Below are 16,935 nucleotides of genomic sequence, written 5' to 3'. Positions count from 1 at the left end.
AGTACTAAGATTGAATGTCCCTTGGGGGTTGAATAAAACTCATAATGATGTGAGCACAGAAAAGACATTTGTGGTTATTTCATTATAAATGTTATGTTATATTTGTCTGACCTACACGTGCCTCTTTGATTTAATTGTAAGCAGGATGACTGAATGATCAAAATCAATGTCAAACTGGCCAAAACAATCAATTTCAGTGGGGGTTGAATAATTTTGAACACAACTGTACATTTGCATGATGTAATCAAGCTCCTAAAACTGGATATATATTGGAAGTGAGTTGGTGAATAAAGTGTCATTTGTTTTACCATTCATCAAGCTTCGGTTGATGTTTGGGGGGGAATTGAGGGGCCAGGTCACTGCATCACGTGAGAGTCTGGGGACCTAAGACAGAAATACTTGGTCCAAGTATTGGGGATCTGTTACAACGAGTAAATCACCAAATAACCAGAGCCAGTGAAGCCATTTCAATGAGGACAGTCTTACCTTTCATGATTAAAAAGCTGCTACCACTTATGTTAAAATACATAGCTGAATATGTTATCTGACTGCTGTAGACTAAGAATAAGCTTTGGGTTAGACATGAGTTTGATCCAAATCTAGCCTGTTCACAAATTTGCCAGTGGGTGAACAAACTAGCCAAACCATCCCAAACTATACATGTACATCAGCCAGAAGTCTGTCTTTTATGTGGCAGTAGCAGTACTGCAACAAAATAGCAGATCCATGCCAGTTTCTGTTTGTAAACAAGCAGAGGCCATCAGGGACCTCTTGTCTTGCAGGCAAATATTGTCATGAACGTATTTGGACAATGATATCACCCACCAACCCCGGCCTATTTGTTTACATACATAAGCTGGCTTGAATCTGTGATTTGTGACGAGAGAAGTGATGGGAGAACATCAGCAGTGGTGGGTCAAAAAAATAGGGTTCACTACAAATTCTGTTCCTTAATTTTTCCCTTTCATAAAATCAATTCACTCAAATGAATGCATTTTTTCGAGTTTGGTGCTCCAAACACAAATATAAAATGTTTGCGTACAAAAAAAAAAAAAAAATCAGCAAGGCGTTAAAAGGGGGCTTAAATGTTTATTTGTTTTGTTATTTACACATAACAGTACTTCATGAAGGAACATTATAATAGTAGTTTTCATTAAAAAATATTTGCAGAGCAGGAGATGTCAAACTTATATTTCAGTCCTGCAAATTACACAGGGAGAACAGAACATGATCCTTTCTGTGTCTTTATTAGAGCTCTTTGCAGTTGGGTGTTCTGTTCACCAGGAGCACACAAAGCTCCTGATATTGAGAAGGCAGCTATCACACTGACAGTGGAACAGAATGTGGTAGTTACCTAGCTAGTTGCATAGTTTGACAGCTCAATCCTGCACAGTGCAGGGTGCTGCAAAGACCAGAGAGGCCTTTTGTCAGGAGCGTGTAGCGCTCCCAATCTTTCACAGCTGCTGGTCTCATTCCAGCATCCTGGTTTTGGCTGTGATTCGTTCTCTCTGCCTGTCCACCTGCAAGGTGATTGATATGGTCAGTCTCTAGGTGGAGACCAAACCTGATTTAGGCCAGCCAAGCTGTGGTCTTATACTTGTGATTTTTCGTTTGTAACACGTCTTCCAAGCTCTCTGTTGGTCTGCCCTGCTCTGCTGTTTGAATTACCTCACTGACAACCTCAGATCGAATATCGACTACTCTTTGAACTCTGCCTGCCATTTGACTATGGATTTGACCCTGAATATTCTGAAACTTGCCTGCCTTTTACTTGGACTGTCATTGAACCACACGGCCTGTCTGCTTTGCTCAGTTTGCACCTGCCCCGGCATGTTGATCAATCACTATAGCATTTTGTATAAGTCCTGGGGGCAACCAAGTATCGGTAGGCCTGCTAGCCTTATGGGAAAGGGAGCTGCTAATGGCGTATAACACAGAAGCCAGCTACAGTGCCTGACCACTTGGATTGGGTTTAAGTATGACACCTTCTTCCCCCTTATCCTTTTCCACCAGTGTACCCCCAGGGCAGGTGCATCTTTCTGCCTCAGCCCATCCTGAGCACCATTATGAAGAGGCAAGGATCAATCTTTTATAGCAGGGAGATGAAGGAGAGGACATTGTAGAGAAGAGAGGAAATGAGTGATAATATGGGGAGAAGAGGTGGAGGAGAGAAATTATGTTATGAAAAGGGAAGGTGGAAGAGATGAGTAAACTCACATATAGACACATTCTACACTCCCAGAGCTCAAGACCCAGATAATTTTTGGGAGACTCTCATAGAGATCCTTCAAGCATGTAGGGGTCTTGGTAAATTGCCCAGTTCCAAACTGCTTTTTTCATGGCACTGGACACATCCATCTATACAGCACTACTAAGCAAAATAAGCACTACTAAGCAAAATAATGTTTTTAAAACAGTGCATGTTATACATATGTACTTCAGTCATATTTACTAATTACTTATGCAGGTTTTACTTCCTGCTTGTTCACATTGCACAGTGGCTAGGTTTCACTATTCCTCTCTTTTAGCTTAAGTCTATTAACAACTTATATCTGATTAAAGACTCTGTTAGATTCTTTATGATTGACTGGGATAATTGCAACCGTTCATGAAGAAAATATTCCTTTTCTATAAATCTGAATTAGATGTAGGCACTTTCAAGTGCATGTACATACCTTTTACATTTCATGGATGTCCTAGAATACCTCCTACAAATCTCGTGAGGGGTAACCTCAGTGTCCAAATAAGGTTTTTGGTGGTTCAGAGGGTGTGAGCAAGAACTCAACTTTCTTTGTAAATGTCCACATTTTCATTGAAGTGTGTTTCTAGATTTTGGGGACTCTCAGGCTGCTTGTAAAGATAATAAAATGGTGCATTAGGAAGCTGTGGGTATCTGAAAAAAAATGTTATGGCACTGCTAGCAAGAAAAAAATGAAAGCTTGTCAATAGCTAATTTCAGGTAAATTTTGAATTGATAATGTACAGTGTGTACTCACTAAAAACACATTTTATGGTAAACACATGCTTTTGGCTATATGGAAGATTCTTATTTTAATGGGTTGTCACAAGTTAGTCATGCATTCTATAAAGGGAAGGGATGTAGTCATCTGATCTGTCAGAGTTGAAGAAAAAAAGAATTAGTGAAATGAATCAATTTCCACTGTCGGTTTACCATTTCACAAAAATAGAAAAATCGGTTTATTTTAACAAATTTGTTTAAAATTGAAACCATGTATGTAAACATAAGTTTAGTTTTGACAATATAGTGTAATTTTGTCACTGAGGTCCCTGTTTTGTGAACATTGATTCATGCATTTGGGAAAAATTTGGACCAGCACTGAGCCTCTTACTTGGCAGAAACAGCATTTTGTTTTCCCACCTTGAGGAAACACAAAGTGGTGCAAATTAAAAAAAAAATCTCTATCTTTTTTTCAAGAATCCTGCATTGGTGCTTGCTAATACGAGATTTTGATGGTTCTAAAGTATAATGAAAAAAATGAACCTTCTGTTTATAATCACTCTATGTAATAAAGCCTCCCCCGAGTTCAACAGGAATAACTAATTTCCGCAGCTACAGATACACTGTACGCTCCATATTGGTTAATTAAGGTAGTCCTAGAAATTAGATGATGAGTTGATTCCAGATAGATTGGTCAACAGTTTTATTCTTTTTTTTAATCAAAGATGATTTATATTGAGTTTCAATAGAAAATAGTACAAGAAAACAACAACAAAGTCAATGAACACAGGTAAAAGACATTAAAGTGTTCTATGATATGCTATCAAAGTACGAGTGTGCAGTAAAGACATTGTGTACAAAATTTAGGAAGGCGGTTGAGGATCCCTCTATTTAAAGAGGAGCTCCAGTCTGTAAAAAAACATTACAAGATTTTTAAAATAAGCACACTTACCTATTCAGGGATCCTGCTATGTTGGCATCCAGAGCTGATTTGTCAGTTGGCTTCATGTGCTGGCATCAAGTATTGTAAGTAAGGGAAACCAGCAGTGAAGCCTTCAGGCTTCACAGCCGGATTCCTACTGCACATGCACAAGTTGCCTTGCCCTTACTGAGTGGTCCTGGCATCTTCTGGGACCTGTGTGTGTCCTAGAAGGCAGTGGGGAGAAGGAGGAGGGGCTTAAAATGTCATAAATCTGTATATTTTTAAACAGCGGGCGGACAGCTTTAACATAAAAGTGGTCACAGCGGTGGATTCACTCTGGGATCACTTTTATCGGCACCGGCAGAGATTGCCCCCAGCCCCCTCACCCGCCACTTCCCGGTCGTTTCTGCCTCTTACAAGAGAGATCTGCAGCGGTGGAAACGATCCAATCCTGTCAACAGATGGGCAGGAAGTCAAGGGAGGGCAGGATGGCTGGGTTTAGGGGAATAGAGGCTCCCCCTCCCTTCCTTTTTTTCCTCTTTTTTCATCTTTCTCTTTCGTATTAATATTCTTAATTTTTATTCCTGTATTATTATATCATAAATTGGCTAATGTTTGTGCTTGCTGTATATGTTTAATTTTAAAGTATAACTAAAGGCAAAACTTTTTTTTTTTTAGATTTGGATAGAGTGGGGAGGGATTAGAATTCTTGTCAGTTTTTACTGCTATCTGTGCCCCCGTTAAGGAGATTCGCCCTCTTTATTTGTTCTGTTTACCATTATCATTGAAAGTGAAAGTAAAAGAAAATCCCAAATTTTGCGTTGTCCCAAGAAAAGTAATAGAGAGGATATATTCAAATAGGGACACCAGTTCTGGTGACCTGGGGGTCCCCAAGAAATTCCCTTAATTTGCAGGTATTTCCTCTTGTTTCCTGTTTGGCAATGGGACAGGAAGTGAAGGGAAATCTCCTCAGTGGGACATAGAGAGTGACAAAAAAAGCTGACTGGAGTTAAAACCTTCCCTTACTCTATCCAAATGAAAAAAAGTTATATGGAAACAGAGAATGAAATGTTTTTGACGACCATCTAGTTTTGGAATTTTCTTTTCTTGTTCTAGTAAAAATTAATTGAAAAAGAAATAAACTAAAATATAAAGAATATGAACAAAGATTTCTTCATAGCAGAGGGAAGGCTACCTATTTCAGTTGCTTCAATGAAGGATCCAATAGGGGTAAGACTAAAAGATCTGTGTAGATCTGAGTATACCATTCAACCACAAGGCCATCTAAATCAGGGGCCTTCTGGGATGAACGTTACAAAATTGCTTGGGACTTCCACAACAGTGATGGAGGCATCTTATAACATTGCTCAGGGGAGAAGGAGGGCAAGAGTATCTGTGAAAGAGAAGCTTGAGAGGTCATAGTCTGAGTATGAGCGTGTGGAACAGTTATTAGAGCTCCGTGGAGTCAACATTACCCAACAGATAATGTCCAGAGGGAATGGAAAGACAGCTGATTATATTGTGTCTTTTGTGTGTTAGTGGGGAATAAAAAAACTGCTTACTGAGTTGTGTTTTTCTGCCAACCTCTTTTCTTCTCCCCAGCAAATTAAAAGAGCAGAGGCAGCTGAGGCTTCTGCTTAATGCATTGACATGCATGTTTGGGTTTGATTGTATTTGAGTACATACTGTACATGCTGAAGAAAAGGTTATACCACAGTCAATTATGACAACATGCTGGGTCACTTTTTCTATGAATGTATGTTGACTGACCAATTTGAAAGGACATTCGCCTTAATTTTAGCATAGGCCTAAATATTATTCTTTTTTTTTAGAAATATTGTATGTGAAAGAGCCATGTTAACTTGTTGTAAATATAGTATGATTTGAGTCATCAGTTGCTGTTCTTGATCTTATACACTTGCAGCAGGAGTGGATATCGGAAAATTGAAAATTATTGCAAACTATGTCACCCTGTACTGTTTTGCATTTAGTATGTTGCTATTTGATTTCTTGAATATTGACTTTTGTTAATTGCTGAAATATCTGATATTTTAACCTATTTATCTTTCTATTATAATATGAAATTAGCTTAGTAAAAAAAAATAAAAAAAAACCTTTCTGATGTATGCATTTTTGAGTGTGGCTGTGCAGGGAAGTGTAGTCTGTGGTGATAAATAGACTACTGTATTGTAGTTGTGACAGACAGCATAGTGACATCTGTATAAATAAAGTGAAAAAAACTGAAACTAAATAACTGAAACAATTACATCTGCTCCCAGGAGCGAATCCCCATATTCCTCTCAATCACAGTATGCAAAGAAGGGAACAATGTTTCTTGCAGGCTTAAATCTTTGAGGATCCCACTGCAACTTATTTCTTTGCTGTGCAGGCTAAGCCCCCATCTAGGTTCTATCCTGGTGCTAATAATGTGTTGTTTTCGTGTCCAATTAGCATAACCCTCAACATTTAGGCATAGATTTGAATAGCCCAATTGCGTAAAGATTTAATAACAGTCCACATTAAAAGTGATCATTTATTAAACGTTTTGCTGTTAGTTAGGACCTCTAGCAGCACTCTACTATTGTGTTAGGGACATTTCAATGATTTACTGCTTAACAATTGTTGAGATATACACATGGAGAGAGTGCATTGTTATCAATTATTGACTGATTTATAGACTTACATTGTAAAAAAGAGTGGTAGACTACAGCCATTGCAAAGCAAATAGCAGTGCCAGGCTATGTTATAACTAATTATGGCGGCCATGGTCAACATATTTACTTGTACACTTTACATTGACGGATTTAAAAATTAAGAGTATTAAACATTGATGCAATTATTAAAAATCTTTTTTTAATTCATACAAGTAAACACACTGGCTTTGAACAGCTATTTTCCTGAACTAGAGACAATTATCTTTAAAATAAAACTGTGATTTGCCCATGAAAGGCAAAACAACATATGCTCACTTTAGTGCAGACCTACCAAGCAGCATACTAACCTCCTACCATTACAATAAGCCAAAGGCAGTGAAAGAATATAAAAATTAAATTACAAGTCTCCAGAGTTGTAATAGACACAGGGCTATGGACTCTTTGTGACAATGCTGATTGGCTCAGTGATGTGACATTGGTGATTTACTTGCTTCTCAGTTCTCGTAAGTACCATGTATTGTCTTTGCCTCTTGGAACTCAATGAAGATAAACTGAATGGGCAAAACAATGATTTGCTTATAAGAACCTTGATGCCTCAATGTCATTATAAGGTTAAACCATAATTCCGGTTTAATAGTTAAGTAAGCAGCAGTTTAAAGAACACACCTGCCATTTGCCTTCTTTTTCACTGTTCTCCTGTATTTATGAAAGATATTAATGACCCTTGTATAACATAACATAAAAGAGGAATTACTGAGCTGTCTGTATTCATCGTTGTCAAAGTTTTTCTCTTTATGCATTTGAAAGTATATGTAAACCCGCACGTTGTAAAACAACCCGTTCCACTTAATATAGAAATGAATGGCAAAACGTTTGTCTATACATATAGAAATCATTATAAATACCTTTTATTTTTTTTTTTAATTTTTAGAAGTGATCACAAACCTTCTGTTCTCAGCTGCATAAAGAGTTCAGAGAGCTAGGGTAGGAGAAACCAGTACACTGGTCTTCCCAGTGCATGGTTGTGTAGGGGGAAATGGGCATGTCAGAGCAAGTTTGATCTTTGGAAGAGAGCAGGCTGAGTTCCCAGCACAGCCAGAAAACTGACTGAGCTGTGCTCTCATTCCTAGTCAGTCTTTAACAGAAAAGTAGAGGGACTAGAAGAAACATCAGGTATATGACACAAAGGAAGCATTACAAAGAGAGCAGGATGCATTTGTCATTCAAGTACATGGTTCAGCAAGCAGATATCAGGAATATGAAATGTTGGGTTTACATATTAACTATTTAGTAGAAGCTGTCTAGCAGCAGGCATTTCAATCCTACTTTTAGGCTGCATCACATGCCAGTTTCTTAATCTTTTTTTTATGGTTCTGCCACTTGTTCAGGAAACTGGTCAGTGCTCATAAAAGTTACTGTGCCAAATATATTGTGTGGGCTATTCGCCCACTATATCTCACAGCTTGGTACATTTTTATAATTGGTTACTTATTATGAGGAGAGCTTGAAGCACTGGTTATTAGGCTCCTTCTCTCCAGTTTAAAAATGTTCAAGCTGCATTTAGAGAAACCCGAAAATGACAATTATGTTCTTTAAATATAAAATTAAACTAAAAATGACATGATTTTTGAGTTTTAGCAAGTACGGATACCATGAATTGAAACAGTCTAACCACAGATGCGCTAGGCATACCTGGATCACTCCCTTGATTTGTGTTAAATCAGATAGGATAGACATAAAATATGTTGTATGTTTTGCTACCATTTGCAGCGGGACTCACAAGAAAAGCAAGTAAAAAGGACCCTTTGGTTTAACCACTGAGAGTATATGTAAACCCTAACCATTAACTATGTATTTTCTCTCCTAAATATATAATTGAAAGTATTTGTTATATTTGTTCAATAAGTACAGAAAAATACCTGTTGATTATGCCAAAAATGTAGGGGACAGACACCTTCCCATACTCCCTGCCTGTGCTAAACAATTATCAGCTAGCATTGCTTCTAGTTATCTCTGGGTACTTCAGAACACCTCTCCCCCATGCCATGACGAGGAGGAGTTGTTCTGTAGTCTTAAAATGTTTCCTGTCCTCTGGTGACAATGCCTCTCCTCCATAGATACGGTACTGTGAGTAAGAGTAACAGTGGTGTACTGCAGCAGGTGCTGTCTGGATGTGGACAAGAGCTGCAGCTGGCCGACATTTTTTTTTTTTTGTTGTTGTTGCACGGGGTTGTACCTCTATCTCCTCCAACACAAAAATTAAAAAATGTCAGGCATCTGCAACACCCCGAGTGAGTCTGAGCCTATTGCTGCAGTAACAGCGGGAGGAAGGAAGTCCCCCCCCCCCGCTCTGCCCATCACTCTCCCTCCCTGATCCCGACTTCCCCTGATCCAGTACTTGATGTACATTAATTTATTCATTTACTGCTGTTATATTTCCTTGTTTAATTTACTTTTTGAAGGAACTACAGGAAGTTACACATTTAATCCAGTTGTATATTCATTAAATGTAACTTTAAATAGTATTTCAGTCAATCTTTATATTAGCTTCTTGTAATCTACTGCATGGAAAACTGAGAGAGAAAGAAATAGCACTTCAAAATGTAACTGAAATTTCAGTTCAAAATAAAATAAATACCTTTGGGTTGGTTTACGAACTGCGTAGAGCATGTTTAAACTGAAAGCTTGCGTTGCTTAGTAAATGTGGTGAAGCTAAGTAAAAATTCACTTTGCGAAGAATATGCAATCAAGTGCAAGGAAATTGATTATTGCTTGTACCTGATTGGGTGATTAAATTCAGCATTATTCATTAAGCTAAGTGAAAATTCTGTGCTATTTTCACTCATAAAATAATGGCCAGGAAAAAAATCCTGTTTTTTAAAAGGTTCCCTGAACATGGGTATTCTTTGCAAAGTGAATTTACACTAAGCTTCTCTATATTTTCTAAGCCAAATGATAAGTAGGGAAAAAGATTTTTCTCTGACATCATGCTACAGAGAAGGACCCCTGCTTTCTGTGTGCAAGCAGTGATCTCTCTGCAGAGGTCCAACATGCTCCCCTGCTGACTCAGAGCCAAAGCTCTCCAATCTGCAGAAAGCACATGAACATTGTCGATTGCAGAGATTTTAGAGGGGTTTTAACCCTTTGCAGACTACTGCTTTTACACAGAGAGCATGCTGACAGAGGATAGGCTATCGTTCTCATGATGGCTTTTTCAGGACTTCCTGTTATAGGATGACAATTGTCTTCCATTTGTTCTCCTGTGTTATCACCCAGTCATATGCGCCATTTGATAGGCATTCCAAAAGACCGTGGTGGCACCGCTTGTACTTGGGCCAGAATGGCTTGGAGACAGTTCACATACAAATATATTTGGACCGAGTATTTAGCTGTTTGCTTACAGTTCCAATTAAGAAATTGGTACATATATGTAGTTGTCAGTATAATACATTTTGTGCAGTTTTGTTATATGTATGTTATTATCACTGTTTTTTGCAGCAGTCCATGCTTTTTTTTTTGTAATAGTCAAAGTAATTTGAAATTTTTATTACCACATTAGCAACAGGTTTTACCAAAATGCTCATCCCCCTGCTTCTGTAATTGCCTTACTTCCTTTCTCACAACACTGAGGAAAGCTTTACCACTTCTGGACCGGAAGATTTTCCCCCTTAATGACGGTTGTGCAACGCTGTATCCAAATAAAATTGATGTTCTTTTTTTCCCACAAATAGAGCTTTCTTTTGGTGGTATTTGATCACATGTGCGATTTTTATTTTTTGCGCTATAAACAAAAAAAGCGACAATTCTGAAAAAAAGAAAACAATATTTTTCACATTCTGCTATATAACATAAAAAAAATTATAAAAAAAAATGTAAAAATCAAAATTTGTTAACATTTTAGGCCAGTTTGTTTTCTTCTACTTATTTTTGGTAAAAAAAAAATCGCAATAAACGTATTTTGATTAGTTTGCCCAAAAGTAATTGCATCTATTAACTACGGGAAAGATTTATTTCATTTTTATTTATTTTTACTAGTAATGGCATTGATCTGCGATTTTTTGTGGGATTGCGATATTGTGGCAGACAGATCGGACCCCTGACTGACATTTTTGACACTTTTGGGGGGACCAGTGACATTACTACAGTAATCAGTGCTAAAAATATGCACTATTACTGTAATAATGGCACTGGCAGGGAAGGGGTTAACACAGTAAGTGATCAAGGGGTTAAATATGTACCTAGGGGCGTGTTTCTAACTGTGGGGGGGGGGCGTGGCTTGTGAAATGATCACAGAGACTTGTGTCCCTATATAGCAGGATCACAGGGGCTCTGTGATCATTGCAAATAGCGGGGAGCGATCGCGGGTGTCAGGTGGCAATCGTGCATCGTCATCCACGCTGCCGAGTGGGGGTGGGAGCGCGCCGGCTGCGGCGTGCGCTCGCCCACTAGGTGCAGGCGCGCGACCGGCGTATACCTACGTCGGTTCACGCAGGAGGGCCGCCCTGCCGCAGTATAACTGCGGCAAGCAGTCGGGAAGTGGTTAAGGTCCAATTACATGCAGCCTGCTGAATGGAATATTACATTCTAATTTTCCCCAAAACTTTAAATTGTAATGAAAATATGACTGATTCCCTGTTTTATCTGAAAGTGGTTTTGAACCGAAAACTAACAAGTTAAAGCTAAAGGTGAGCTCACACTTTATAAGCAGTTACAGCAACAGGTTTTTTTTTTTTTTACTATTGGGATAAAGGTTTTACACAAGTAAAAAAAAAAAATGAATAATCTGTCTAACTGCTACATCTGCAATAAAGATTGTTCTTTCAAAAAACAACAGACTTGCCATATCACTAATGACTAAGTGGTTAGCACTTCTAGCTAGCAGCACTGGGGTTGGCAGTTCAAATCTCAACAATGGCACTACCTGCACAGAGCTTGCAAGTTCTTCCTGTGCCTGTGTGGGCTTCCTCCCACACTCCAAAGACATGCTTATAGGACAATTGGCCCTAGTATGTATGTGTATGAAGTTAGGGACCCTTAGATTGTAAGCTCCTTGAGGGCAGGGACTGATGTGAATGTACATGTAAAGCGCTGCATAAATTGATGGCTCTATATAAGTAACTGTAATAAATAATGAAGTGATTGAAAGAAAGCCTATAAAAGAAAATGAATGCACCCATCACATCTAAGAATTGCTAAGCTGCAATATAATAAACCTTTTCTTTTGGGTTTATTACCACTTTTATACTATACAAACAAACTTTAAGGGTAATTTGAAAAACTCTGAACCATCATTTTATTTTTTACTTTTATTTATTTCAGGTATTTATATAGCGATGACAAATACACAGCACTTTACATATTGTACAGTTACATTAGTGCCCTCTAGGAGCTTACAATCTAAGGTCCCTACCTTACCTACATACATTCACATACTATTTCAGTTCAGAAAGGAGCCAACTGACATACCAATATGTCTTTGGAGTGTGAACGCAAACACACGCAGACAGAGCATCCTAGCCCAGGTGAAGGTGGTGGCCTAGATAGAATTTGTAGCAAGGACCCTAGTGCTGCAAGGCATGAGTGCTAAGTACTAAGCCACTGTGCTGTCCAATTTAGTGTTTTAACCACTTCCGGGCGGCCCGCTGCAGTTTTACGTCTGTACTTTGACGTTAAATAGCAGATAGCTGCCATAACCCCGGTATTTTCTTAAAGGGTGGACGGTCTTCTTTCACATAAAAGTGGTCCCAGCGGCAGATTTGTCATGGAATCACTTTTATTGGCGGCAGGAGAGGTGCCTCCCTCCCCTCCCGCCGGTTTCCGGTTGTTTTCCCCGCTTACCGGAGCCGTCGGTAGCGGGGAACTTTTTTCCTGTACTCTGTATAAACGATCCTGTCCGTCCATGTACCAGGCAGGAAGTCGAGTGTGGGCAAGATGGTCCCCACTCGACTCTGTGGCCTTGGAGGGCAGGAGCGACGTAGTACGTTAAAGGGCCATTTTTTTCATGCTGAAAAAAAATGACTTTCTTTTTTTTTTGCTTTTAAGGGTAGATGTGAGCTCTGAGGACTTTTTGACCCCAGATCTCACATTAAAGAAGACCTGTCCTGCTTATTTCTATAACATGGGATGTTTACATTCCTTGTAATAGGAATAAAAGTGATAAAAAAAAACTTTTTAAGGGACATTTTAAAAATAAAAAATAAAAGGTAAAATAAATAAGAAAAAAATTAAAGCACCGCCGCAATCGTTAGAGTGAGAGCAATAATTCTATCCTCCTCTGTAACTCAAAACTGGTAACCTTTAAACATTTTGAAAGCCTCGCCTATGGAGATTTTTAGGTACCAATATTTGTCACCATTCAACGAGCGTGCGCAATTTTGAAGCATAACATGTTGGGTATCTATTAACCTCGGTGTAACACTATCTTTCACATTGTAGAAAAAATTGGGCTAACTTTACTGTTTTCTTATTTTTTTATTCAAAAAAAGTGTATATTTTCCAAAAAAATTTTGTTTGTAAGACCGCTGCGCAAATACGGTGTGACATAAAGTATTGCAACAATCTCTATTTTATTCTATAGGGTCTCTGCTGAAAAAATATATATATAATTTTTGGGGTTCTAAGTAATTTTCTAGCAAAAAATACTGATTTTACCTTGTAAACAACATGTGTCAGAAATAGGCTTGGTCCTTTACCGCTTCCAGATCGCCCACTGCCTTTTTACTGCAGCAACGTCGGTCGCTTGCAGGCAGCTAGGGGGTAAGCGTGCCCCGCAGGCGTTGTGATCCCACCCCATTTAGCAGCGGAGAAATCCGATTGCCGCCTGACACCTGCGATTGTTCCCCGCTGAGAGAGAAGAACGGTCAGCTGTTGTAAACACAGCTGACCGTTCTTCTCCCCGGAATGATCACAGAGCCCATGTGATCCTTCTATATAGGATCGCAAGTCTCTGTAATCATTTCACAAGCCACGCCCCCAAAGTTAGAATCACTCCCCTAGGCTCACATTTAACCCCTTGATCACCCACAATGTTAACCCCTTCCCTGCCAGTGTCATTATTACAGTAACTGCATATTTTTAGCACTGATTACTGTAGTAATGTCACTGCCCCCCCCAAAAGTGTCAAAAATGTCAGTTAGGGGTCCAATCTGTCTGCCGCCATGTCGCAGTCCCACAAAAAATCGAAGATCGCCGCCATTACTAGTAAAAAAAAAAACAATAAAAATGACATAAATCTTGTGAAAAATATATTTTTTTTTTTTCAGAATTGTCACTCTTTTTTTGTTTATAGCGCAAAAAATAAAAATCACACAGGTGATCAAATATCACCAAAAGAAAGCTCTGTTTGTGGGAAAAAGGGACATCAATTTTATTTGGGTACAGCTTCGCATGAACGCGCAATTGTCCGTTAAAGTAACGCAGTGCTGAATCGCAAAATATGGCCTGGTCATTAAGGGGGAAAATCTTCTGGTCCAGAATTGGTTAAGTAATTAAATAAACCATTCAGAGAAGGGTTGCTTCAAGTTCAGCAGTGTCTAATAATATGTGGTCAGTAGTTACTGATAATGTAATGAGTAATGACAATGAGTATCAATTAACAAATGTTTTTATTTAGGCTAAGATGACCCCTTTATTTAATATTTTATACCTTGTTGTACATGGTATTGTTGTTAAGACTAGGTTCACACTAGTGCTGTGTGACTTTGATCCGATTCACAGTGCAATTTTGTAGTGCTGCTGCAGTACGATTTGGTGCATCTTTGATACGTTTTTTAATATTTGTTTTACCACTGTGACTCATCCCTGATCTTAAGGAGCCAGCACCCAATGGCATCCTAACAACACTGAATCATCCCTGCCGTCAGTGAGGGATTCCCTGCAGATAGCAGAATGTACACAAAAGAGCCAACATAAAAAAAAAAAAAAAAAAAAAAACCCTGTGCAGGTCCAGTATGGATTTTGAAGGGGACCCCACACCAAAAAAAAAAATGTGTGAGATCCCCTCCACAAAATCTCTACCAGACCCTTACCCGAGCACGCAGGCCAGGAAAGGAGGGGATGAGCGATTTCCCCCCTTCCCCCCCTGAACCATACACATGCCCTCAATATCTGGGGAATCCCCCTGGCAAACCACCTTCACAGCAAGGATACCCTAACAGCAGGGATGACTCATCATTGTTAGGACACTAGCGGGTAATGGTTGCATTTCTGGTATAGTCTTTGGACTACAAAATCTTGTCGCATCACACCAAAATAGCACAGGGACCTTCCCTAAAGTCGCATCACAACATTGATGTGAATGGGCACCATTGGAAGCAATGTTATTTTCTATGTCATGTGATTCAGTGTCACGCAAGTCACATCTGAAATGGCATCGGTGTGAACCAGGCCTAAAAGAATACTTGAAGAGATAAAGTGATTCTGTAGCTACTGCATTCCTTTTGCTTTAATAAAAACAGTTTGAAAAGAAAAATGATTCTGTAGCAGATAAAGATGTCAATTTCATACGAAAATACAAATGTACTTGTAAAAATAAACCTATTTAATATGTATATCTGGCTTATGTATATATTCTTAGTGACATAAAAATGAATCTAAAGCCCATACATTTTTTTTTTTTTTTTAACTTTTGGGTAGACTAAGGAATGGTAAAAACCCCTGACAAGTTTTTTGTCTTTATGCTGTCTGTGTCCTATTCCGAAGATTTACTTTTACTGCTAGTCTTGAGACACAAGAAGTGAGAAGAGATCTCTTCAAAGTAAATTATATCCTATCTTTTTTGTCACCAGATCTATATTGCTATTGGATAATTTCCCCTCTACACTTGTTTCACAATTTACATTTTTTCTCAATTTCAGTCCCGATGGTCACTAGGAAAAACAGAGTAAATCTCTCCATCTAGGACACACAGACAGCAATGGAAGCCTATCAGAGGTTCTGATCCATCCCTACTGTATTCAGAACTTAAAAGATTTAGATGAACTTGATAGTGTGCAAAAGAAAGCATTGCTGTGTTTGAAAGCCTCTTTTAATGTGCGCAAAAACCTATGTTTTGCATGCATGCCGCTACATTATTACACTGCTGTTAGAAAGAACTGATAAGTGTGGGTTTTAAATAGTTTTTTTTTGCCCCTGCATGTCTGCAATTCAGATGTGCTTTATAACTGTTTATTCAGAGTTGGTAGGGAAAAGCAGGGTAACAGAGAAGATTCCACAGTAAATGACATCATTATATGAAATGTAAATGATTCTTCTTTGTTAAATTGCAAGCATATATATTTCACTGTACGCCGCATTGTATCCATCACTGTCTCTATTTTCCTGTACTCTGTCCAAGTTCTTGTTTCGATGTCACTACATTCCCCATTTCTCATCAGTTTTGACTGGCTCATCTTTTTTTAATCTTATTAATCTTGAAGTGAGGATTTACAAAGCAGTGCATGCACTTGAGATGTGAAACCACCGAGATAGAAAATAATTGTTGCTTATGTATTTCCAGGGCAGCACAGTTATCTCTGTGCAGGAAGGAACGACTGCATTATTGACAAGATTCGGAGAAAGAACTGTCCTGCATGCAGATTACAGAAGTGTCTCCAGGCTGGCATGAATCTTGGTGGTAAGTAAGACAAAATACACATATTCAGTAGAAATAGATCCTGTGTGTTGCCAGGCGACTGAGTGCTTCACTTAGTGCTGTGATGCAATCGTCATATAGGTATGTAAACATGTCTGGAAGCAGAGTACAGAAAATCACCTTTATATTAGTTCATAGAACAATTTCTGGCTTGTACTACATGTTGACATTGGAAAATAGTTAATAATCATAATAATTTAAAATATACAAAGTCAACCCCGTGGGATGCATAACCTTTTAATAAACAGTGGCATTCCATAGGGGAACAAGCAGTAAGACAGCACATTGACTTGGTGGTTAACACACTTTAAGCGCTGGCTAGAACCCCTCCTATTTTGAGCTTCTGCATTCTCACTCATAAGTGTATTTAAGATACTCCAGTTTCCTTACACATACAAGTGATATACTTGTAGGTTAATTAACTTTTGATTAATAATGTTTCATACCTTTTATACACCATAGCATCTTTAATATATATATATATATATATATATATATACACACGGTATCTCACAAAAGTGAGTACACCCCTCATATTTTTGTAAATATTTTATTATATCTTTTCATGTGACAACACTGAAGAAATGACACTTTGCTACAATGTAAAGTAGTGAGTGTACAGCTTAACATTGTAAATTTGCTGTCCTCTCAAAATAACTCACAGCCATTAATGTCCAAACCGCTGGCAACAAAAGTGAGTACACCTCTAAGTGAACATGTCCAAATTGGACCCAAAGTGTCAATATTTTGTGTGGCCACCATTATTTTT

General features: G+C 38.5%; 1 protein-coding gene across 2 annotated transcripts in view; it reads left to right on the top strand.

Annotated features, from left to right (window-relative positions):
* The window catches only part of NR3C2 (nuclear receptor subfamily 3 group C member 2), a 544,471-nt gene that overhangs the window by 386,245 nt on the left and 141,291 nt on the right, over positions 1 to 16,935 (top strand). For both annotated transcript variants that reach the window (XM_082261285.1, XM_082261286.1), the window contains exon 4: positions 16,032 to 16,148. In XM_082261285.1, the coding sequence (XP_082117411.1) occupies positions 16,032 to 16,148 (117 nt within the window). The remainder of the gene's footprint in view (positions 1 to 16,031; positions 16,149 to 16,935) is intronic.

This window comes from Pelophylax lessonae, assembly GCF_965119305.1.
Source record: "Pelophylax lessonae genome assembly, chromosome: 1".
NCBI lineage: Eukaryota > Metazoa > Chordata > Amphibia > Anura > Ranidae > Pelophylax > Pelophylax lessonae.
This window is presented reverse-complemented; position numbering and strand designations above follow the sequence as displayed.